Source organism: Panthera pardus, unplaced genomic scaffold (genome assembly GCF_024362965.1).
Source record: "Panthera pardus isolate Hobbes unplaced genomic scaffold, ASM2436296v1 HiC_scaffold_15, whole genome shotgun sequence".
Classification (NCBI taxonomy): domain Eukaryota; kingdom Metazoa; phylum Chordata; class Mammalia; order Carnivora; family Felidae; genus Panthera; species Panthera pardus.
Window position 1 is genome coordinate 30648460 of NW_026526710.1, and position 26517 is coordinate 30674976.

At 43.9% G+C, this 26517-nt stretch overlaps 1 protein-coding gene across 6 annotated transcripts in view; it reads right to left on the reverse strand.

Moving 5' to 3' along the window:
• The window catches only part of PTPRM (protein tyrosine phosphatase receptor type M), a 791703-nt gene that overhangs the window by 93282 nt on the left and 671904 nt on the right, over positions 1-26517 (reverse strand). For all 6 annotated transcript variants that reach the window (XM_019418445.2, XM_053902396.1, XM_053902395.1 and 3 more), the window contains one exon: positions 8205-8292. In XM_019418445.2, coding sequence (XP_019273990.1) covers positions 8205-8292 — 88 coding nt within the window. The remainder of the gene's footprint in view (positions 1-8204; positions 8293-26517) is intronic.

Below are 26517 nucleotides of genomic sequence, written 5' to 3' on the forward strand. Positions count from 1 at the left end.
AGTGAATTCATGCTGTGAGCTGCTTTTCTAAAACACAATTCATTCTGTCCTCACCTAGTTGAAACCATTCAAGGATATCAACAGGGCACTGATCAACAGTGGTCTCTGTTGGGAAAGATCACTGAAAAGATGTGATCCGTGGATGACCCGTGAGTTGGACCTGGGCACTTGAAGTTCCTCACCCATCTCCCCCTCGGAATGTGGGTTCTGCTTGTCTTTCCTGCTCCCAGAGGCTACTCCAAGGACATAGCTTTGAGACAGTGATATGGTGCTGAGAACATTTGCTCAGTATATGCGACTAGTAAGGCCTCTTCATAAACCTTTCAGATTTGGCAGAGGGATGCAAGGATCCACTTGCCTTGCTGCCGTCCAAGACGAGCCTTGGAGGTAAGTTCCTTTTACTTGTTAAAACTCCCAGCTACCATACTAGAGTGTCCTTCCTCTTCTGTGGTCACTCCCTGCCCTCTGTGTATGGGAGTGGTTTCAGATTAACCCAGGAAGCTCCCAAAGGGTTGTGAAGCAACAGTCTTCTAAAATAATGGAATGTCATACAATCATTAAAAAGTATTACTATAGCTTTAATTTCCTTACCTGGAAAGATCTCTGACAGACTGCAGAGTGAAGTAGAGTGGGTTACAAAGCAACGTGTCTTATAAGAGTCTGTTTATATGAAATAATTGCATATGTGTGCAGAAACGCTTGGTGGGATAAGTGAAGGGTGGGTGGGATTTCTGCAGGGTGGGAAAATTTGGAGTGATATTTATTTTCATCTTGATGGTTTTGTGTACCCTTTGTGTACACAGTTTATACTGTCTTTTTATTAATTTTTTTATGTTTATTTATTTTTGAGAGAGAGAGAGAGACAGAGAGAGAGAGAGAGCGTGTGTGACCAGGGGAGGATCAGAGAGAGAGGGAGACACAGAATATGAAGCAGGCTCCAGATTCTGAGCTGTCAGCACAGAGACTGACGTGGGGTCGAACCCACAAGGGTGGGATGATGACCTGAGCAGAAGTTGGACGCTTAACTGACTGAGCCACCCAGACGCCCCTATACGGTCTTTATAATCAGCAATGAAATAATAAACTTATTTTTATTTAAAAAATAAAGCCAACGAATTCAAGGCAGAGAATAGAAAGAGATGAAGGAAACAAAAAAAAAATGTTAGTAGGGTTTGAACTTAGGGGATGAGGTTCTGAGCAATTTTCCCAACTTTTTGTTACTGTGTAATTTTTCTTGAATGTGTATGAATTGCCTTTCTAATTGGGGGGAAAAAGTACCTATGTAGCCATGGATGACTGTAATATGATCAAAACCCAACTAATGTTTATATTATAATCAGAACTCAATGTTAGCCTATCACAAAAGGGAACAAACTGACATTCTGAGAAAGTCTGCATAAAGGCCTTGTTAATTCCTCTCATTCCTTTCAAAAAAGCCTTTACCGTAAGAAATAGGGCAAAAATAATTTTTTGGGGTAAGAAATAGGCACATAAAGACCTGGTATAAAGCATAACAAACCACTGCTCATTACTGAAAAATTATAATCTGCTGGTGCTTTTCCCCATGTACATATGCTTATGTATACATGTGTGTGTTTACAGATGTGTGTACGCATGCATTTATGTATGTGTGCATTCATACATCAGAGGTGGGGTAATTGACATTTAAAGCAGGTCTCCATGCTTTATTCTAAGCCCCTAAAAGCGGTTAATTATGCCCTTTTGTCACATCGCATTATATTTAAAACACTTCTAAGTAGCTTCAAATATTTTAACATTTTCATTTTAAACACAATGGATATGGGTAATAGCCTTGCAGTTGTAACTCGTATGTAATGAGATATCACTATAGCAGCGGAAGTGGAGTGTGTCATTGATAATATTTCACCTCCAACCACTTCTCTCTTTCTGCTAAATCTTGATGACATATTTAAGGTAAATCAGAATCACAATGATTTAAGTAACATTTGCCCTCTGAGAGGAGACTCAAAATTAATTTTAATTACAACTGATGGCTGCAAATAATGGCTTTGCTCCTCCTGTGGTGACATTCTTGCCAAGGACCGCTGCTGCATTGGTTTCAAGGTGCAAGATGCAGGAGGGACCAGTGACGGATGGGAAGGGCTCAGCGCCCTACCCCTGCGTGACCTGTACGCCAGTCTGGTGTCCCTACTTGTGCCCACCACCTGGACGCTCAGGCCACGCCAGCTCTGAGCACCAAACAAATAAGGAACCTTCGAGTTTAGTGGTAGGTGACTCAATGTGCATCTTTGCTCCTGCTGTTGGTTTTATATGTTACTTAGTCTTGCCCGTGTCCTGTTTTCACCTAGACCCTCTATCAGACACGCTCAGTCTTTAATCTTCAGCATCCTGGTAGAACTCCCCCTGACTCTTCTTTTGCCCAATTCTTCTAGATTTTTCTCTCTGCTTTCCTAAACATGGGGTGTCAATTTGTTTCACCCTGATTCTCATCCATCTAAATGTTAATGTCAAAGGCTCTCCATGCCGGCCCATCTTATCCAACTAACCCCTTGTTCCCACCATCCTCCCTTCACCTGCCTTTATTCCTAAACTGGATCATGACAGGAGTGGATTCATCAGAAGCAACTGTGGGAGAGGCTCATCTGGCAGAAAGAAGCACATTACTGTGGAACGAAACCCCGGAAGAGTGGTCTTCAGCATGAGCATCAAGATTGGGTTACTTGTTGAAAGAATTGGGTGGAATAGATGGGGTCACACGTTTCACTCTTCTCTCAGATACCCCACTATGAGCCGGGAAAATGGGGCAAGAGGGCACGGGGAACACAGTGAGGATGAGAACCAAAGCTCAGAAGGGACCCCCTTCATGGAGTTGTTGCCCCTCCTGTCATGTCCTCAACTCATTGCCTCCTCACCCCCTGCCCACTCCATTCAAAGCGCCGTTTGCTAATTTCATGAGTAATTCTCATGTTGCTACATCAGTCTTCACTGCACTGGAGTCTTCAACAGGACGCTCCTGATACCCTCTCTTCTCTACGAGACAATGCTCCTTTCGACACGTTAGGCAGCCTTGCCTCAGCCTCACTATTTCCCATTATTGAAGCTCCTCCAGGCTGGGTCCTAGGCTCTCCATGTCCTCCCTGCTTGCTCCACAGATAATCTTATCATGCCAGTGGTTTCAGCCACCATTCTATGCTCCAAGATTCACTAGTTTATATTTGGGCCCAGACCCGTCTCCTTTGGGTTCCAGAGCACTCCATACAACTGGCTACTGGACATCTCATTTGAATGCTTTGCAGGCATCTCAGTGTATCCCCAGATCCCCAGATTCAATTCATACACTTTCCTTGCTACTGGCAACATCATGCCTATCCCTGAGCTCCCCGCCAAATGTGCTTCCCTTTCAGTATAACCCACTGGAGTAAATGGCCCATCTTTCCACTTGTCCATCTGTCTGTCTGTCCATCCATCCATCCATCTGTCCATCCAACCATCCATCCATCCTCCTGTGAGTCAGAGACAGAAACATCTCTGACTCCTCTGTCTCCCTCACCCCACATCCTGTCCATTCCATTTGATCAATTACTTCTCTGGAGTCCCTCGATTTCTCTTCTTTCTAGTCCACATTATCATTGCTTCTCACTTGGGCTACTGAGAACATCTCTTAACCAGGGTCCCCTTCAAATTCATTTTTTACTTTGCAGTCAGATTAAATTTCTCAAATGCAAATTTGATGAACAATCCTCACCCCTCTCCTCAAAACACCCTTTGATGAGGTTTCCCTTTGCTTTTATAACAAACACTAAAATCCTGAATCTTCCCTAGAAGGCCCTGCAGGTCTGGCTTCCATCTCCCTCTACCCCTCACCGGTCTGCCCCCCACTCTCATCCTGCCCACCTCCGGCCACCTGCCGGGCCTCCTGCCGGCCACCTTCAGGGCCTCAGACTCAAGGGGTCCCCTCGTGTGGAGGATCTGTTCATGTGATGCACCCCCTGTCTGCAACATCCCCTTGCTCTAACCCTTCATTCAGTGGTTTTCCATTTCACATCCTCCGGGAAGCACTTCCCCACTGCCTCAACAAGTCAATCCTCACACGACAGAGTCTCATGGTACCTTGTCCCTCTCCTTCGTGGCCCTTAACTTTATTTCGGTAATTTGTATAATCGTTTAATTCCTTTGTATAATCACTGAAGTCTCTCCTCCCCTGCCTTCCCTGGAAAATGCCAGTTCTTCACATTTCTACCTTTCCCCTGGCTCCCCCTCCCCCTGCTCCAGTGACACTGGCCTCCTTGCCATTCCCAGCACCGCACCGCACCACACTGAGGCAGGCCTGCCCCTTCAGGGCCTCTGCCTGCACCTGGCTCCCCTCCTTACCTGTCTCAGGCCCTGGCTTCCATCTTATCCTCTCAGAGAGGTCTTTCTTGACCACAAGGTAAAAACTACAACCTCTGCCCTAACGCGTCTCCTTCCCCTGCTCTACTTCCTCTGTTACACACGTCGCTTTCTATTATTCATATTATACAGTTTACTTAGTGACTTTTTCTGTTGCCCCCATAAGAATGTCAGGTGCTGTACAAGCAAGGAATTTTGTTCTGTTCCCTGCTCTGTCTCTGACAACTAGGATAGTGCCTGGCATGTAATAAGCACTCAATAATATCTGTTGAAAGAGTTCCTTTAGCTTGGCACAGAGCCTGGCCCATGGCAGACCAATATGTCTTTGTTGAAAGGACCACAGAAAGGGAGGAGGGAGCCTCGGAAGGGCCTGCAGATTCTGGCTCCTTATCTTCAACTGCCAGTCCCCAGAAAAGAGGACCCCAGGCTCCAAGGGGCCCCCTTAGCCTGGAGATTTGGTGTGTATCTTAAGCTCAGAGTTAATTATAAGTAGGAACCGTGGAGAAAATTGCCACGGCTGTTTTTGTGGTATGGTGAAAGGGGTATTTGTTTATATTTGAAAAGGACTAGCCCAGCAAATTTACAGTGTAAATAAGGAAAAAGTTTAACTTAAGAGCAAAAGCCAATCAACAGTTTTTAAGCACCATTAAAACCATTTTATATGCAAACGATGTTACAAAACAATGAATGTGATCATTAAGAACACTTCTTATGTTCTCTGAAAAGCACTAACGAGAATTTCTAAGATACATTGACGGAACCCTCAGTTCCTCATCATAGTCAGTGGTCATTCCCAGGGCCTGGGTGCTAGGAAGCAGACTTCTTTATCCGTAAAACCAACTTTTCAACAATTATATCATTTCTTAGGGTGCAGGGTGGGTGGTAATACTCTTCTCCAAGCCTATAAAGAAACTACTGATATGAGTGCCTATGTAAGCAGGATTTGGGTAAGTACTTATTTTATAGGAGACTATAAATTTTTATTTCAATAATGTTGGGAGGCAGGTTAGGCCATGCTTATCCTTTGTTCTGTTTCCCTTCCCACCCCATATTCCAATGTGCTGGCCAGTGCCCTCCAGCGAGCGGTCCCCTAGACCAGGCAGGATGCGGACAGCCATGTCAGCTACTGCCTTCCTCACACTTGGCCTGTTATTAAATGTCCTCTGACATCCTGTTCCCCTCAGAGCTCATTCAGAGCTACGTGACAACTAACGATAATAGACTGACAATGGATACATCCATTAGACCCTGTCCCCACTAACCTTCTTAGACAACAGACATGAAAGCATCAAAAAAGAGCTTCTCAGAAGACCCTCAACAGTGGCAGTTCTGGAATTTCTCTACAGGGTCTGCAGGGGTCAGCCTGGGGGCTGGAGGAACAGCTTGAAACTCCCTTTGGACGGCAGGTACCCAGCTTTTACTTAGTTGGTATATTTATTTGGGGTGGCCTGGGGAGACAGGGGAGAGGGGCTAAAGCCTCCTGAAGCTGCCTCTTGTCACCCACACTGGCCCCTTGCAGACCATGACGCTAATGGAGAAAACTTCAAAACGGTAGGAAGCCAGTGGGGACCAACCATCTAACCATGCACCTGACAGTGGTTATAAGAGATGCTCCTGGATTGGAATCCTGCCTCCACACGTTATTAACCTAACCTTTCACTCAACTGCCTCATCTGTAAAACGGATACAGTCACATTACCCGTTTCATGGTATCGTCACAGGAAGTGAGTTCACATGAGTTAACACGTGGGAAGTGCTTAGAGCCGTGTCGAGCGTGTAGGAAGTGCTCAACAAGTGTTCGCGTTTACTCTTTTTTTCATTGATCATTCAAAACTCTTCCTTGAATGCCCACCAAGTGCAGGTATTAAGCTCTGCCTCAGGAAGGAGCAGGTTCAAAGTTATACTGGACAGCGGCCAGCTGAGCACCCCTATACTCACACTCACTGACACAGCCTTCTGGATGCCCACATCTGGGATATTGTGGGGACGGCAGGACATAGGCTCACTGACACCCCCTTCCACCTGGCATGGAGGGAGGCCCAGAGCATGCTATCAACTCCCTATTTGATCTTGTGACTCCTCCTTGGAGCTTGTTGTAGAGCTGAAGGAATTCCTGGAGAGAACCCCGAGAGCCATTATGAGAAATCTGCATTCTTTGAAGAGTACAAAGCTGTAGCGGCTCCCAGAGAATATGAAGGAACTTGGAAGGATCTATATTGGTCAAGCGATTCTTCCCATGGCAAGAAATAATGGTTTTCTTCCCTAAGCCTTGACATCACCACACCCACGGCTCCGGCACATTGCCGTGTCACTGGGCTCTTGTTACCTGCCTGGTCTACCCTGTCCTGAGGGCGGGGACATCATCCCTGTCACCTGGGAATCCTCACCGTGGGTCCGGTGTCTGGTGCTCCCTAAGTGTTGACTGAATCCCCTGAAGGGCAATGAAGCCTTGGGTCTATCGGAAACATCTTCTCCCTAAAAAGGACTCTGACAGGACCACTGGAAGCACGGAGTAAATGAACAGACAGAACGCTCAAAGCTAGCACGTGTCACCCGCAAAACCGGTGGTTAGGACTTATGAGTGGCCAGAGGGAGAACAGAGCCAGCTCACGCGCAGTCAGGATGCTTCGTTCCTATTATGTGTAAACCCCACCCCCTCCTTTTTCACAATAAAACACACACACCGTTGCTCTGCACTGTCCGATATGGGGGCCGCCAGTCTCGTGTACCATTTAAATTCAAGATGATTAAAGTTAAATACAACTTAAATCTCAGTTCCTCAGTGGCCCCCGCCACATTTCAAGTGCTCATGTGGCGTGTGGCTACTGGTTCATAGAGCGTAGACACAGAAGACTTCTACAGTCACAGAAACTTCTACTGGGCGGTCTCTCCTGTCCTTCCAAGAAACGTTAACTTAGACGCATACAATGTCGCTGTACTTTCAATCAATAAAGCTAATGCATTGTTCCCTGGACTGTGCAAACGTTTCCAGTTGGTTCTTCGGTAGCAGCAAGGCACGTGCTACACGCTCTCCAGTTCTATTTTCACAGCGTTTGTTTGTTTGAATTTACGTTATCTTCAGAAATAGCGTTAATTCTGTTAGTACTTGTCAGTACGTTGAGGCGGTCCTGTGTGACCTGGAGCAGTTTAATGCGGGGGATGGATGGCTCCAGCCCTGGGAGAAGGAGACTCATCAATCCACCACGCGTCTCAGCATCGTTACGGCACATTAATGAGGCTGGGCTCCATTTAAACGCCGTCCGAGGCATTATGGATTGGCAACATTCAGCTTCACAGGAACTGGGAATTTCTGAGATAGAATCCTCACTCTTTTGCTAATGAGTGTTGCGATATGGGGGCTATCATTTAACTTGTGAGTTTCGGTTTCCTGTCCTTAAAACGGGGCTATTACTGACCTGCCTAACCCAAGTGTCTAGAGGATTAATGAGTTAATGCTTGGTGAGAACTCTGAGCCCCGTGCATTAAGGCTTGTTGCACATCATTATTTCCATTCATCCTCATGTAGCAGCTGGGAAACATTAGACTATTATGCTTACTCCAAAAATGCATTTTCTTCCTCAGCATTTTCACATTACCTACATCACCCAAACCTTAAATCTGAAAGTAAAACCAGCCCCACAGCAAGACACATTGACGGAGTGGGGGTATTTAGGTAGTTTTCCCTTTCTTGAATACAAGCATTACACCGGCTTTTCCAGAAGGATGAAGGCGGTAATTGCACTGTAAATTCTCACTGCGTGAGGCTGGTGGTCAATCTTAGCAGATGCGAAAAGAAAGTTATACCACAGCACAATCACGCTGCCAGCACTTACATGCAATGATATTCCCATATCTGTTCTTCATTCTGTTCTCATCTTTCTTAGCGGAGTCCCATGGTGCAGACTGCCCTTCAAAGAAGCTCTGGAAGAAAGAGAAAAGTGACACGGAGAATTACAATTTGGTGCAGCAAACACAGGATCTTAATGATGGAGGATGTTCTTAAAAAATGTACAGCAAGCGTCAAGAAGGGACAAGGATGTTCACAGGAAAGAGAGAATGGATTAAATACGTTAACTTTTTGTTTTCCTTTACTTGCTACATTACATACATGGATGGGGGCTGAAGTGTGAATTCACAGTTTATCGCACAAGCCATTAAAATGGTCGAGTTCACCCTATCCGACTTTAATCAATTTAATACAGAAAAAGAATGAACATGTCCCTCAATGTCTTAATTATATTACCATTTCTCATTATTCTCTTCAGAGATGCAAAGATGTCGTTTTTCTTCCCAATCGCTAACTGAAAGAAGGTGATTTTTGGTTAAAACTGTAAAGGTACGTAAGCTATGACTTCATGCCTTCAAGGCTAAAATCCTGTTATAAATCCTGCCAGAGTTTTCTCTTCCTTTTTAATGGAGCTTAGATGTCCATTTATTTAAGGATTTGGCATTATTATGCCCAGGGTCTTTAATCTTCATGTTATTAGTCAGATATATATATTTTCCTGTTCAAATGATAATGAATATATCCTTTGGTATCAGTTGACAAAGTGAAAAAAAGTCCGAGACTTGTATTTCCACTTCAGTTCACCTTCCCTTTTATCCTTGTGTAGCCAAGTGTATAGAGAGGGAAGGGGAAGAAGGACGGAAGTAAGAAGCGGTTAGTCAAACTGATTTCTTCCCTTTGCCACAGCTACTCTTCCACTTCCTGCTTGGTACCGACTGGGAAAGAAGAGGAGAGGAGGAGGGAGAAGATAGAAAGGTAGAGCCGATGGATGAGAGCACCATTCCGAGATGCTTCAGGGCCAGAGGATGTGGTTTCAGGAACTCACACCCTCAAACATGCCCAGGGTGGCTTTTCAAGTTCTCTCTTTGGAACTGAAACTCCTCATCTGTCCTCCTTACAGTGTTTGGCCATCTTGTCCATTTCCGACCATTACCAATATTTAGTGATCAGTCTGTGGTTCAATGGGACCTACTTAGTATCACTTTCTATGGGTCCAGTTCTGGCTCATTAGTAAAACTGCATTAGTATTGCTGCAGGGGGTAAGACCCACCTACTCAGAGGCCCCATGAGGGAGCCTCACCTCCTGGCGTGTTGCACAGACCTGACCACGAAGTGGATGGTGTGCAGCTCATCCTACTGTATCTGCCGCCAGACTATAAACTCCCTGAGGGCAGGGACTGCGTGGTTTCATTGCTGTCTGTGCACAACCTCTGCCTCATGGCAGGAATCCAATAATTGGCTATTAAGTGAATGAGCGATCACAGTGTTTGGTGATGGATGAAGCTTTACTTGTGTAGCTTAAGTGTGCGAGGGGCTCAAATACCTGGGAAACCTGCCTATGTACCGTGTGTGAAGTCCACGCCTTTTCTTGATGTGTATTGATCCTGCTGTTAACCAAATAGCTCATTGGCCACCGGAGACTGGCTGGAAAAGAGCCCTATCCCAGCACTGAACCACTGGTATCAGTCCCTCCATACAACAAAGAAGCAGGGACACTCCATTTTGTAACACGCAACAGTGAAAAAATAACACTGCGAACATAAGCATTACAGTTTTAAATTGCCTGTCTTAATTTAAGGTACCTTAGTCACGATCATCCTTGACACCTTATTACCGTAATAGTTCTTACATTCTATTTATCATTTGGAAACAACATGGCAGCAGACGAGGATCAGACGTACTATTACCTATAGTTCTATTAACAGAGTCACAGCATACATTGTTAATTGAAGGGTGAATACCACATGATGTAGGACAAATTACAAGGAAAAACATTTTCAGGTTATTAATAAATTAAGTCAATAGAAATACTAGCAATGAAAATCACTAGTTAATTCCCTCAGGAACAAGGCTATCATATGATAAAGGATTTATTCAGACATGTAACTTCTATTCTGCTATGAAATACACATTTAAAAATAGCTTCAGGGCTTTTAGAGTCAGACTCTGTTTCTGAATAGTGTCTTTGTTACCCTATGAATGACAATTATTTTACAGTTGAGTAATAACTATTATCTGACTGCCCTCATAACAGTTTAATTCTACTTTGAGTTTGTCATGATGTAATTGCCAATTTCAATCCCCTTTGCCTTTTCCACCCATCTAAAAGTTTTCAGGTTTTGTTTTTTTGTAGGAAGATGGAGAAGGGAAAAGTCTTCCAGGAGAGTCCATGGCCTCTGGTGAACACTATCCTAGGGCATGTGTGCATGTATGTGTGTGTGTGTGTGCGTGTGTGTGTTGGGCACACCCGCCTGCACACACACACACACACACACACACACACACACACAGAGAAAGAGAGAGAGAGGCAGAAAGAGAGAGAGAGAGAGAGAGAGGAGTATCAGCAGTGTACGAGGGGGACAGGTACTTGTACAACTAGTAAAAATAATGCTCCTAGGTCACCTGAGGCAAAGCCACATGAATCCCTTCCCTTTCTAACAAGAAGATGTTCTCCTGTGGGGAAGGCGGGCACATCACAGCTATTTCTTTAGCATTTGTGACAATCACAGGCCTTCCGATAGCCCTTGCTTTTAAAAACAGTTATTTTAACCTCATGTTTTCAGGTAACTGGTGGCCAGGAAGCAGACAGAAACAAACAATGAAACGATAACCGATCCCCTTACATTTGACCATGGCATGTAGCTCACGGCATGTTTTCCTAAGGTGGGGCCCAAGTCCAAGCCCACTTGGGGCCCACTTCCAAGCGCTTACTATTGTGTACTTATTAAGTGCTTGCAGAATGAACGAGTCCACTCTCCACTAAAGCTCAGGAGAGCGGTCAGGCACGGAGGGATGCTTCCCTGCTCTCAAATTGAGGGACATGAGATGTAGAAAGAACACAACCAGCTCATAACACACAGGCCTGGGTCAGTCCTCAATGGTTTTTTGACTCTTAATCCACGGATTTTTCTGTTCCACACCTCCCCTGACAAGGACTTGAAACCCTCTTTCAATATATGTGGCCAATGATTGCTTTCTACATCTTGATCACATCTCCTTGTCTCTAAATGAAGGTTTACAACAAGAGAATATAAGAGATGTCAAGTAAACTTCATTCACTCTTACAAAAACGGAAATTTTCTGATCTTGTAGGATAATGTGATCATGGCACGGAAGCAGCAGCAGGCGAGCAGAAATGGGAGGGCATTCTTGCAATAAGCCTCTTCACCTTCCTATCCAGGAATTATGTGAATTACTTTTAAGCAGACAAGTGTATTATTTTCTTGAAGGTGAAACAAAACACAACAAAAAGTGCTGCTCCATGAAAAAGATGAGGTGACTAGTGTTATCCATTGCGTCCTGACTCCTTATGGACATTGTGACCAGTCTTGTGTTTTCTGGAAGAGTTCTGATTCCATTTATGTAGCCAATCTCCCCATGGATACATCCGCAATTATTAGAACCACAGGTCCTTGTCTTTGGCTTAGAAAGTAAGAAATATACCTATGGGGAGTACAGAGAGAGGAAAAAAGGGCTTTCTGGATTGACTAACTTGGCTTCTGTTTCCTTTTGTCAATGGTGATGATGATTTTTTATTTCCTAAGATGGACCCAGTTTTAAATGCTATGGCTTTTTGTTAGCATACATCACCTGTTTCAATTTCTAGTTAGAAAATAAAACTTTATCTATAGCTCTAGAGCCATTGGGCGTTCCAAGAAACTGTGACATGATATATAGGTCTTCCACACTGTGAGCCCCTGCTTTCCTGGTTTGGGAATTCTAAGCAAGAATCATAATCAAAGCAGGAATGCAGTTCATCAAGGCTCTAGAATATTGCATCTCATCTGGTCCATAGCGAGGCCTGACACAGACTTCTCATTCTCCCAAGAGCCCAAGCCTTTTAGACAGACCACTGAGACGCACCCTTTTTTTTCAGACCGTGAGATGGACCAATAGTCCCCAATAAACCTACCAGTGAAATACACCTGAGGAAAATGAAGTAATTTTCCGATGCAATCATTCTATCAAGTCTTATTTCACTTAACTTTTGACTTTTAAATACATTTTCTCCAGTTTTACTGAGATGCACTTGACATACAGCACTGTATAAGTTGAAGGAGCACAGCGTAATGGTGTGAGGTACAAATCTTGTGAAGTGGTTCCTGCTGTAAGTTTAGTTAGCGTCCACGAACTCAGAGAGGTACTTAAATATCTTCTAATAAATTAAGCAAATCAACCCACATTTCATATGATTTTCTTCTGTGGATTTTTTTTTTTTTAATCTGGGCAAGGTTCTTCAGCTATCCTTTTTCTTTTTTTCTCATCTTCAGGAAGGTCAAAAGTTATGTGTCCCTTTAAAATTATATAAATTGACTGCTTTGAGAAGACCTCTACTCTGAACCAAGTATCTTTCGGGAGGTGAGTAGTCACCCTGTATTTTACGTGGTATCTACTAAGGGCTGCTCCTATCAGATTTGTTGAAAGTAAAGCCAACGAGGTTTTGAACCCTCCTGGTGCTGAGAAAATAGAAGTCTGTTCCTTGAAGGAATCAGAGGATTCCTGAGCACATGCCAATGTCTGGCGTCTGTTTGGGGGCGGGGGAGGGGGTTCTCTGCTTACCGCCCCTTATGTTTCCCTGTATCCGAGACCAACTGTTATGTTCAAGTACAAACTCCAACTCCTTGATCTCTCGTCTCATACTATTTGCTTGACGGTTACGAGCAGGTTCATTAAAATCAAATTTAACCAAGGCGCAGGTGTGCTTTTGAAAAAGCGGTCCGGTGAGAGACAGTGGGACAGCCACATAAGGACAAGCTTGGGAGACCGACGATGACGGTCCACATTCCCAGGACACTTTTTTATAGGAGGAATTTAAAATACAGTATGGACATTTAGGCAATATTTAGTGTTTAGCACAGATTTTTAATATGCACATACAATTTAACACGCCAACAATGGACTTTTTATTACGAAAAAACATTTTATGTATTTTGGGGATTTAAGTTAATGGTCTCACTGCACCTTCTGTTAGAATTTTCATAAATATACTTATGCTTTGGCTCTACTTAAAATGTAATTAAAGTGTTTCCTCTGACTACCTTAGCTCATATATACTGAGAAAAAGGCAGCAAACCTGGGAACCACTCTGAAAGAGTAATAAGTCTCAGAAACAATAAAAATGAAACCAGGCAAGCTCCAGTGAATACCAATGACTTCTCCACTCTAAGATGCTGTGCTCTCCATGGGCAGAGAGCAGAAGGAAATTGAACATCCCGCATATAGTCATTTTTTTCTGAATGGGGAACATGTCTTTGTGATTCAATAACCTCCTCCCCCACCCCACATACCACTATCATTTTCCATGAGATATAATTATACATCTCAGTTGCCCACCTCAAGAGAACGTTACTCCAAAATGATGCAGTCTGTTACAAACGCCACAGCTCCCAGATATTAAAAAAGGAGAAAAAAAAATCCTATTCAACTGAAAAGCTGCCAGGAAGAAAGGGATGCAGGTCAAGGCTGTGCATAATGTACAGTATGTTTTCAGGCAGTGCAGGGTCAAGTTTTTTTCAGAAAGCTTCTGAAATGGAATTTTTCCTCCCTTTCTCATATGAATAAAATCGGGCACATAAAATGACTAAAGCCGTCACCCTGAAAGAAGGAAGATGAACTTGCTGGGGCATGCAAAGTCTCTGAACTTTCTTTGTTTTCTGCACATACTTCTTCTGCTTCTTCCAGGCACTGCATTTTATTAGGGCCATGTAAACCATTTATTGCTATCATACGAAAGCAGCTGAAGACACCTAAAATTGCCTGATGGCTCAGAGTGGAGTGGTGATGGGAAGGTGGTCCCAAGATGTGCTCCCGTGTGGTCTGCAGTCACAGCCATTCTCCTGTGTCCTGGACAGAGGCAGCCGGAGGGAGCATGTGATGCATTATGGGCAAATGAGGTTGGGGCAGGGTAAAAGCCCAAATCTAGACACACAAACTGCGTTATGGCTAAACCACCTGAAATCTAAATGTGAACACCGCTTGGCATTTTTAAAGAAGAGGCTAATCACTCTCAGCGCTTCAAATGGCCATGTTTCACTGAAACACAGTCCAATTCCCAATTTTGCAGAATTTTTCTATTTTGCAAGAGGATCCAGGCATGCAATGATCTTGGCAATAGTCATACTGCCTTTCTTTACCTAACATCTCTTTCTCTTTTGACAACGGAATTGAGGTTTGCAGCCTGAAAATATTATATGATGTTTCCATGCCCAGAAACAGTCGGCAAGCAGAAGCTAGGACCTGGACCCCAGCTTTGAACCCTGTGATGCCCCTCGTTGGCCACAAAGCTGGCAAGAACACGTGGCTTTGTGCCCACTGCATTGCACTGTGCACGCAGCAGTCTGAAGTCACTCTGGTCGTGGGTCATAAGCCACCAAGCATTTCTAGTTTCCGTTCTTTGTGGAATGAACCTCTTCGATTACACACAGCTCTGCACCATCCTCGAAGCAATTTCTTTAGGGGATGTGAAGCCATGTGCACTCTGGAGGGATCCTCAGTCTACCTGCTTTTCTTGAAATGGGCCTAATGTCAAAGTCTCCTTTCTTTCCACCTTCAGAATCACTGCGGTAGTAAGCTCCTGCTAATGATGTGACATATCCCTCAAGTGTATGGAAGCAGAAAAAAATCTGAACACCACTGATCAAAGAGAAGTACCACTCTTGAATTGAGTGACGGAGGAAAAGTGGGGACAATGTTAGCTGCACAGCAGTGGGCTCTTGCTGAACCTTCAGTGGGCGGGGCCAACAGCCCATGGAATTACAGAGACTGAGGCAGGTAACACAGGTTAAAAATTTCTTTTTTAATGTTTATTTATTTTTGAGACAGAGAGAGAGACAGAGAGAGGGAGAGACAGAGAGAGAGAGAGAGAGAGAGAGAGAGAGCCAGGGATGGGGGCAGAGAGAAAGGGAGACACAGAATCTGAAGCAGGCTCCAGGCTCTGAGCTGTCAGCACAGAGCCCGATGAGGGGCCCAAACCCATGAAGCCATGAGATCATGACCTGAGATGAAGTGTGATGCTTAACCGACTGAGCCACCTAAGCGCCCCATCATGGCTTTAAAAGGGGGGCTGCTTTGATGTATCTAGAGTGAGTTTCTGTTGAGCATTAATTTTAAGAGGCAGAGTGTAGCTGTTTGGGGATACTCAGCCCTTTTGTGTCCCGCATCCTTCTTCTCTTTGAACTCCGGAAGAGCGCTTAATGATGAAGTTCTACGTTCTTAGCAGTGCCCAGCAACCCCTCCGGTGTGGGATGCCTTCTCTGGGATGGACACCTGTCCTCCCGCACACATGACAAAGCTCGCACCCACTGATGATGCAGAGGCCACTTAGAGTTTTGGGGAGTCCCTGATTCCCGGGCACTTGCCCTCAAAGTGGCTGTCAAGGGTCAACCACGAGGATGACCTTTCTCAGTTTGAAAACTCCAGGGCTGCTTTTGCATGTAGATTTTTCTAGATGGTCCTGATGGGGGCTCTGCTGCTTACACACAGGGAGGACAGGCATGGCACACGGATTTTATAGCACTGTTTAATTCAGTATATACAAGTTGGCCAAAGTCTACGTCTTTGAGTTCGGCATTGCCTGTCTCTTGGTCATGGGGGACATCATAACATCAATCAATTTTGCAAAGATTCTGGAACTGGGACCTGGCCCTGTCTTCACTATTACCCTCGCAAGTCCAAGGACGCCACGGTAATTGGATGGAGTGTCAAAACAGTGATGCCAGTGAGTGCCCTGTCACAGCAGGACCAACAAGAGGACTGCTTTATTTTAAAAGCCAGTGAAAGCACCGGGTTCAACTGTTTTGTAGTTTCTCTAAATCACTCTGGGCCGGAGTCCTTCCTCCAGGATTGCCACCCACAGTTCAGAGAGAGAGCAATTTTCATTTCCTCTCAGATGCAGATCTTGCCAGGGGTTTGAGGTGTTAATACCTCTCCAGAACTGTAATTTCCTCTACCTCCGCACCTGCCTTTGTGGTTTGTCAGGAAATCAGAAACAGTGTCAGAAAGAGTGATCTGTCAGGAAGCCTGGGCTAAAGGTACCCAGATCTTCAGAGATGAGTAAGAGCCCCTTTTGGGAAAAAGGAATTTCTAAGACACTGAGAGAACAAATAGTTGCTTCTGTAGAAGTCTAGCTGGCTCCTTTCCTTCTGAGACAGTCAGAAAAGTTGAGTTCGATTCATCTCCTGCCTGCATGATTACAGAAGGAGCTTCTTGCCTGGCTGCTTTTGCGGCCCACCAGTTTATACACTTCCTCCAGAGTGAGTTTTTAAAACACACTTGGGCACGTGGCACTTTCTTGTTTGAAACCCCAGCCATGTCTCCCTACTGACAACATGGCAGTCAAAAGGACTGACAGACTCCACATGTGCAACACGCTTAATGCACAGTGAACGCTCAATCAGGGTGCTGGCAATTACTGCTCATGTTCTCATATGAAAGCTTCAGGCTTTGATGGCAACAAATCCTTAAACTGACTCTGCTGCTATTTTTGTTACTGTCTCTCTAACAATAATCCTTCCCATTTTTTTTTCCCTCCAGGGGGTCTGTATTTTTCCTCCATGGATTCTACGACGTACGCAGAAGTGGGGGGATTACTGTTTTGTTCTTGCCCCCTCTTAAAAAAAATTGAACATCCTTTCCATGGTGTTTCTTGGAGAGCTGTAAGTTTGAAAACGTCCTCACCTCAGAAATCACGGCACGTAAACTCAATCAAATGTGACTGAAAGTCTAAGGATACATTTTTAGATATGACAGATTTGGAAATGAATAAGCGTAGCAGGAAAAGAAACTTTAATGAGAGGTTTGTGGCTCTTTTTGACATCTATTAATTTACAAAATCTATCAGAACAATTCCCAGGCTCTTCCTGCAGTACCTAAGTCATAGGCGATTAAAGATAAAAAATTTAGAAGGGAGAATTACTTTAGAAATTTGGAAATCAAGATTAGAAACACCTTTTCAAGTAGTTTAGTGGAGAATAATTGCATTTTAATTTACGCTGTCAAAAGTTCAATTTCTACTCTTAAAAGCAAACATTTTTATTGAAAATTATAACCCATGATGAAATTAGAGTCCTAGCTGTTTTCCTTTACTGGCTGATGTTTTATCAAACATCATTTCTTATCGAAGATTGGGGACACTATCACTTTAGAGGTCCGCAGACTACTGCTGGTGAGGAAAGTCTTAGCTTTCAGCCCTAGTCGATGGGCGTGAGGAGGAGATTCCAAACAGAGTCAAAACAATGAACCTGCACCAGGCACAGAACAGAGATCCTGGCATGGTAGAAATTTCCAGGAGTTGCTGACCACCACCCCTCACTCTCCTGCCCTGAGAGATGGAGCCACTCACAGCCTCCATGGGGAATCCTGAAATAGCTACTTCATCTTTCAGAACAGATCAAATGTTATTGGTTACAATCATCCTACCATAGACCTTGGGTGGAATTCTTTGTTCATCTGACTGTACTCCCTACAAACTGTTGTCATTTCATCAAGATACTTTGGGATTGGGAAGTTGCAAGTAGGTGAACACAAAGATGAAACAAGAATCTTGGGGTTGCCTGGGTGGTTCAGTCGGTTAAGCATCTGGCTCTTAATCTCGGCTCAGGTCATGATCTCACGGCTCGTGAGTTCGAGCCCCATGTCGGGCTCCACACTGACAGCATGGAGCCGGCTTAGGATTCTCTCTCTCTCCCTCTTGCTCTGCCCCTCCCCCACTCACTCATGCTCTCTCTCAAAAATAAATAAATAAACATTTATTAAAAAAAAAGAAACAAGAATCTGGAAGGCAAGGGATGCTGGCTAGCCGCAATCCACAAGTTCTTAGCAATTTGAGTCACTGTGTACCACCTTCACGATTTCCCTCGCCCCGACCACTTTCCTCTAATTTATTTAGGGATTTAAATTTAACCCATATATTTAAAGACAGTACACTTATTTGGAAATGAAATTTCATATCATTACAGTAAATGGAAAGCCAAGATACTCACTGCAGGTAAAGATAATAGAAAAAGGAAAGAGAATGAAAACGAAACAGTGGGGTTAATTTCAGCCTGGCAATACTGCTTGGATGTCTTCTGATTCTTTGTTGGGTTGAGAGAGATGGAGAAGACACTCTAGCTCCAAATCAAAGCTCACTGATAAATCAGGACTGAAGAACTACCTGGACAGGAAATCATTTTCTCACCCTGTAATTCAGTGCTGTGAGTAGACCTCTAGAAAGGCACCTTGTACACCATTCGTTGCTTGCATCTCATGCCTGGGGAGAAATCTGAACTCACCGTCGATCTGGGCTCACAACACAGGGTGTAGAAGAGGAAAGAGTATAGGATCCAAGACTAGAAAACTTGGGTTGAAGTCCCAGCTCTGACTGATTCCTAATGTGATCACAGGTCAGGTACTGAATGTGATTTTCAGTTTATATAGTAGGAATACTATAACAATTTAAATTACTTAAAAGGATGGCCTTTAATATTAAAACCAATGAATTTCAAGAAAAAGAACATGTAAGGAGCTTGTAAACATGAAGTGCCATACAACTGTCACGTTGCCAGTATAATGTATGTAACATGTAGAGCTTTAACAGAAAAGCACAGAGCACAGGTCTCTAACCTGACCATGAGCCTCACAGGGGAGGACTGAGCCTCTGCACATCCTCAGCACTGAGCATGTCCCTCCCACATAGGAGCAGCTCCATAAGCACTAATGAATCAAGAGGTGACAATTACAAATCAGAAGATTCCTACGTCATAAATCTGAATTTAATATTTTTGAGGCCTGCTTCTTAAAAACGTTTACAAAATTATATGCTCCTATCTAGTTTTAAATAAATTACCATCATGACTGAGAAAGCAATACTGAAAAGGCACAGTTCAGACGGAGGGCACTGTACGAATTTTCAAAATCCCTCTAACGTCCTATAGTATATATAGCTTTTGTTGTTGTTGTTTCTTAGAATTACAATCTGCTGAAAGGACAACAATTAGTTTAAGTGAATCAAGGTCAGATGCTAAAAGGAAGTTGCCAAAAGTTGTTTTTAGAATCTGCTGATGCTTTAAAAAATGAAGTCTTGGCCCATATTCAGGGAACCAGATATTAGATTAAAACCTTGGGGGCACATGGTTCAATTTTTTTTTATTTAAGCCTACAAGGTCTGGGATTGAACTAAAAATAAGATGTTTCATGTCATTAGAAGTACTGCCTTAAAGTATTTTAGAGAAGGCAAGAGACTTGAAAGCAAATTAAAGTAAATTTGAGGGTCAGTTTCAAAATGCAAACAACAAAGATCTAATGCCCTCAGAAGACCTGTTACCATCCCCATCATAAAGCAGAATGAACTTTCACACAATATCCAGAGACTGTTGTTTCAGCAAAGAAAATTCCTGAAAGGGAATCTGAATATTTGCCAAGACGTGTGACAAGGAAGAAACTTTGGCTTAGAAGATTTTGATTACGTAAGTATTCTTCTAGTGAAATCACAGTAAACTATCCATTCAGTAGTATTAATAAGAACAACGGATAATGGTAAGAACAGAATAGATGACATTAATAATAGCACAAGACAGTGCAGCACACTTGCTATGTTCCAAATACTATTGTAGGTTCTTTACCCATAACATCTCAGACGTACTATTGTCCACAAGAATACCGATGTTCTTTAAGACATTGTTGATTCTCGGTTTATGGCTCAGCCAAGCTCCCTGAACAACCCAAAGGGATTCCAAACCTACTGCCCAGTTCCCAGTCACCCTAACCATACCAAGAGTGCTCAATGGCACAAGTGGCTAGTGGCCACGGTACTGGATAGTTCAGACTGCTTACAGAAAGGGTCACGCTCAATCGATTTGGCAGTCATGAAGGTAATCTCTGCAGCACGCATTCTACTGTGGGTGAGGCAGACAGAGCGGTTCCGGGGACAGACAGCAGAATGGAGGATATCGTTGTGGACCTGCCAGGATGTGCCAGAGCCCAAGTTTGTACTAATGAATGACAGGAAAGGCTGAGAGAGAAACAAGAGAAGCTAAGAAGCTAAGCTAAAAAGGAGGAAACCAAAGCAACGTTAATGCAGGTCCAAGAAGAGGGCACCATAACAGCTGTCGTCAGTGTCTTCCCATGTCCCAATTCTGTGGGATATGATGCTGCTCTAGGAGGGGGTCCTTCCTTTCCTTGTCTTGCCTTGAAAAGTTGATCGGTTGTAACTCAGCTCAAACCCACCTCTTCCATGAGTTTTCTTCTCTGGTTCCCAATGATTTTTTTTTTCCCTTCCAAAATTCTATTGTAGTTATGAGTATGTGCTACTTAACTTTTCTTTACTGATCTGATATATAACCTTTTATTGTTTTATCACCACAATCAGATTATGTGTTGCCTGAAGAGAGGGTCCGTGTCTCCACCTTTAACCTACTTAGCACAGAGCTGGGTACAGAGCAGGTGGCTGTAGGCTGCAGGGTTTCCTTAATGACTACCAAAGCTAGTGAGCAAGGCGTTACCAGATGTAGAAGATCATGGTGGTCCCATGATGATGGAAATATTCTACATCCGTGCTATCCAATACAATGGTCACCAGCCACTTGTGGTTATCGAGCACTTGCAACAAGGTCAGGGTGACTGAGGAATTGAATTTTGAATTTTAATTTAAAATAATTTAGATTTAAATAGCCACGTGTGGATAGTAGCCACCATATTGGAGAGCTCAAGTTAGGATTTATAGGGACAAACCAATGGGGCTGATGGGCAGGAGTTGCTAGAGGATTCCTTGGAGGAAACTCTCAAGGGAATCCCCTTGGCTGAGTCTCAAATTTCAAGATCTCTCAGACTTCCTGAATAAGACATGTGATCCTATCAGTGTCATGAACTGAACTGTGCACCCCTCACCCCCAAGCAATTCACATCTTGAAGCTCTAATCCCCAGCACTTCAGAATGTGACTATATTTGGAGGCAGGGCCATTAAAGGAGCAGTTACTTTAAAATGAGGTCATACGGGCGGGCCATAATTCAAGATGACTGGTGTCCTTATAAGAAGAGGGCATTTTTACAGAGGGATGACCATATGAAGAGGCATCAAGAGGGTGGCTATTTGCAAGCCAAGAAGGGAGGCCTCAGAGGAAAACCAGTCTTCTGGCACCTTGACTTTGGACTTCCAGCCTCCAGAGCTGCGAGAAAATAAATACCTGTTGTTTAAGCCAGTGGTATTTTGTGGTGGCAGCCTTAGCATTCTGAAATACCTGGCACGCTTCAATATGAATTGTTTCCAGTTATGGAGGCAAAGATATCAAAATGAAGTGATTCTGATGTGTAACCCAGAATTCCAATGTACTAGTTTAAGATGGGGATATTCTCTTTCCAAGTGTCGGTTCCAGCCACGGTGCCATATGTAACGACACTGGCTGGAAAACACTTGTTACGCTCAGGCTAGCTTGGTGCACACTGGGTTGGAGTAAAGCAAGTGGAATGCTTTGGGAAGATAAGTCACCTCAGCGTAGGAAACTGAGAAAATCTGGTTCTGGCAGACAGTTCTTCTGTGGGCTGATGCTGAGTGCTGGACGCACCCGTGCAATTTCTGCTTCTCTGAACATCTTTCCCGGAGTGAGCATGCGTAGTCTTAATTTTTTGGAGGTCTGTTGTCCCTGATTTCTTAGTCAAGCCATAGGGCACGCAAGCAGGGAGACGTCCTGTTCCCAATACCACAATCCTGTGATGTGTTGATTAAAACAGACCTACTCACAGAGGCAGACACACCCCACTGCCACAACCTTCAAAACACAGCATCAAGTGAAAGGCAATGTGGTCCGCTTATCATGGCTATTAGCCCACTCGTCAGGTGAGGCTTATTTTGTCACGATGGGCAACTCCGGCAGCTAGAGTTAATTAAGAACTATACGGGGATGCCAAAGGGTCCTGGCAGTTAATTAAGCGAGTCAGAAAATGGTCTTCTTGCTTTCTCCAGATCTGCCTGTTACGTCGGGTCTCAAAGCTATGAAGTCTTGCGTGTGCCAACTTTTCCATTTCGTATTCCTAGTGGCAGAAGATGACCCACGAGAGGTCATTACTGCATGGCCATCCTTACAAAATGCTCACGTTTAGATCATCCTTGACAGATGAGAACATTTTCCAGGATATATCTTCTTTGAAAAAGGCGATTTCACAACCTTCCTAAAGAGTGTGCCTATGTAGACACGTTTTCAAACGAGGCAGCTGCAAAACCCTTTGAAAAGAGGAGTACACAGTGTATATCATCTGCATAAATTCGTCTCCAGGTGGAAAACCAGGTCAAGAAAAGGAGTGAACATCTCAACAGATAGAGTTTGGGACCGATCAAGATAGACAGCTTTGAGCAGGTGCGTCAACAGTAAGCCTGTGCCTTACGTCCCGTACTCGTGTGTGAGGGTTGTATTCAGAGTTCGGCAGGATGTGGTGCGGCATGGCCCTTTTCTTATTTTCAGCGGCTTTTCTGCACGTACCTGAGAACTTCAAACGAACTTCTAAGCAATTACATTTCCACTGAAACGTACAACGTGATCAGGTCTTTCATTTATTTATTTTTTCATTTTGCCTCTGCTCTCACGACAGCAGCAATCCCTCGATCAGAAGTGAAGGTGGAGGTTTAATGACTTTATGTATAATTTAGTTTTCTGCAATATGCCTCTTCACTTTCTGTTTTGCATAAGCTGAGGGAAATATGGCAGTTTATCAGATCTGCAAGGGCATTGAAGATATGCATTTCAGCTCTTCCTTTTTATCCTACAACGTCCTTCATTAGAACTGTGCAGTCAAGTGAAATTAGCTGCTGTAAAATATGACAAAAGTTCAGCCCAGGAGATAGCAGGTGTTTTTGGTTTTGCATTGCTCCCCAAATAAAAATTTTTAGGAAGCTTTGGCTGCTATATAAATATTATCTTTACAAAGACGCCAGGCCTTTCTAACATTAGGTCCACTGGACATTGATTTAGGTGGTTTCTCAGACTGCAGATGGAGTGTGTATTGAGCATATATAGGAGGATGGCCAAAAAAGAGATAATGGGGTCCGACCTATTCAGAATGCCAAAACCAAGTATTTTATATTAAGAAACCAAAATCCCACTGTGCAGACATCTTCACGTTTTTCCATAGTTTTTAATTTTTGTTTAAAGCTTATTTATTTTGAGAGAGAGGGAGAGCATGTGTGGGGGAGGGACAGAAAGAGAAGAGGAGGGAATCCCAAGCAGGCTCGGTGTCGAACCTCAGTCTCAAGGGGCTCGATCTCGATCTCAGGAACCATGAGATCATGACCTGAGCTGAAATCAAGAGTCAGACACTTAACCAACTAAGCCACCCGGGCGCCCCAGTTTTTTCTTTTCATATCCTACTTTTCTTCCTACTCATGTGAAGTTACAGGCACACAAAATATATTGGCTTTTCCACTTGAATCATTGTTATATGAATACTTTAAAAGCAATTACGGTGCTAGAAACAGAAAAGATTTTAAAAGCTGTAGTTCTTCTAGTAGCATACCTGTGATAATCAGTGGAACACTTTTCAGGTCACCATGCCAAGAGAACTTTAAAAATACAAAAACACGTATGTGTATGTATGCGCGCACACACACACACACACACACACACACACACAGGTAAAACAGCAAGCTGTTAAAAATCTTGATCAATGAAAGCTTTGCATTTACCCTGGAGAATTTTAATTAGTTAGATTCTGAAAGTTTGTATAATTGGAAGATGGGCTTTTGAAATGTGTTTCTATACTGAACATTGACAAATAATTTCCATGTCTTCGTTCCACCATTCCTTTACTTGATCACACATACTGTCTTTGCTGGAAAAAGCATTACAGCATTTTGAGGGGGACATGCATCCACCGGCGGCCAGCACCAAAGGATGAACCCGCTTCCCTGTCTTTGCCTTTTCCTACATTGCCTCTTCGGTGTTGACTGGGCCAAGTCTACACTCAAGCCTGACTTGCAACACTTTCAAATAAAGTGCAAAGTGTCTACACATAACAAATAAAACAAGATCAGTTTGCAAGATAAAAATTCTTAAATCAATACCCTACAGTCACGCAGTCAGTAAACTTAATTTCTAACATTTCTTGCCTTTTGGTTATATTTTAGGAAATCGCGACCTGCCACTCACAATTGAAAGAAGGTTGCCAAGCGGTGCTTGGATGGCCCAGTCAGTTAAGCGTCTGATTTTCGATTTTGGCTCAGGTTGTGAGCTCACAATTTGTGAGTTTGAGCCCCCAGTGGGCTCTCTGCTGTCAGCACAGAGCCCACTTCAGATCCTCTGTCCCCCTCTCTCACTCTCCGCTCCCCTGTGCTCTCTCAAAAATAAAGACACATTTAAAAAATATTTAAAAAAAAATAAAAGAAGGTTGCCAAGTATTCTGGGTATCTGATGCACACAGAATCCCTTTTCTAACTATCTCCTTTTCTCCACCCCTTCAGGTTTTACAGGCCCAGAGTATGTGGGAGATGGTGAAGGAGATTCTACTTCCTTCCTGTAGTCAGAAGCTGGCCTGGGCCCTAGGGCAAGCTGTGCTGGCTTCAAATTCCACACTTCCCATGAGTGCTGCAACACGGGTAAGAGATGGAACTCTCTAGGCCTTGGGTTCCCCATGTCCATAGTGAGGAGGGTGTGGGGAGCTCTAAGTAAGATAATACATGGAAATGCCTGGTCCATTGCCTGGCCCATGGCTGATGCTCAACTAACGTTAGTTGCTATTATGATAAAAGTGTTGATTAGTTTTACCACCACCATGAAGATGCCCACTACCTGCTTCTAATGATTTCTAAAACCATGAAATTATATTGATTAGGTCGTTAAACTTCAGCATCACGGGCCTGTGTTGACAAAAGACGATCGTTATGACTGTGAAGAGTTCCTCGCCCTGAACAGTCAACCACTGTGGCTACCAAGTGCTATGCAGAGGGCTGGACACTGCAGACACACACCAAAAAGGAGGAGGCCTCATCCTCGGGGAAGATGCAGCTCAGGTGTTAACACTCATGAAACAGAACAAACAGGGCAGAGCAGAAAATAGAGGCTAAATTACAGGGCCCAGACTCTCACCTGTGGTAAAGGTTTGGAGAAAGGAGAGATCTGTGAGGTCTTGACGGGTGGGTGGGGGAAGGCGTCACAGAGATGGGACTCCAGCTGGTCCTCAGAGAACCAACCAGAAGAATCTGGGAAGGGAGAGGGGAGACAGAAGTGGGCTTTAAGCAGAGGCAAGTGATGCCAGCTACGAAGACAGAGCTGCGGCAATGTGGGAAAGGGAGGAGGTGATCTGACCTGAGTGGAAGATTTTTACTACAGAACAAAGGCTACTAGGAGAGGTGGGGCAAAGCTCACTGATGGGGGGTCGGAACCACCTAGCGCCTCAGACACTGGAGGTTGCTAAGCATGAGGGAGTGAATAATATCTCAGGAGGTGACATATTATTCAAGACAGCGAAGACTTGTCAACTAACTCAATTAGGGATGGTGACCAGGTGGTTCTGGCGGTGACCCAAGAATGGAGGGACCCAGTTTTGGAACACAGTAAAAAAAAAATCTATTTATGCTTTCACAGAAATGTGTATACCAAGCACCATTCTCATGACAGCTCTATGATGGAGACATCAATTCCCTTTGTAAACGGGGAGTTGGAGGGTTTGAGGGGTGTGCCAGAAGGACAAACATCGCAGTGCCCTCATGCAAAAGGCAGCACCGGAGGATGCCGGGAGATGAGAGGTCTTAAGACATTCTGCCCTCATTTAAGCCTCACCTAAACATCAGAACCATTTCTCTATTTACCTGCTTTCGTATTTGCTTTCCTGCAAAGGTCTGAACACATGAGAAACTCTTGGAACCATTAGAGTCTTATTATTAACCTCCTCATAAATCAAGTGGACGTATCTGAAAGAGGATGCTTTGATTTTTATTAGCCACTTAATCACAGTTTTAAAATCTACTACTAATTTTTTCAGCAGTCACTTTCTTCCAGCGTCTACTGGTTGCAGATTGCAGAAGAAACACGCTTTCCACAATGACTGCGGGCTGAAGGATAATCACGTATGTCCCATAAATTAAGGGGAGACCCTGCAAGTGAGCCTTCAACACGTGATGCTGGAATGGCATCTGATGTCAATCAAAATCCCAATGAATTCTTCCTTGATTAATAAT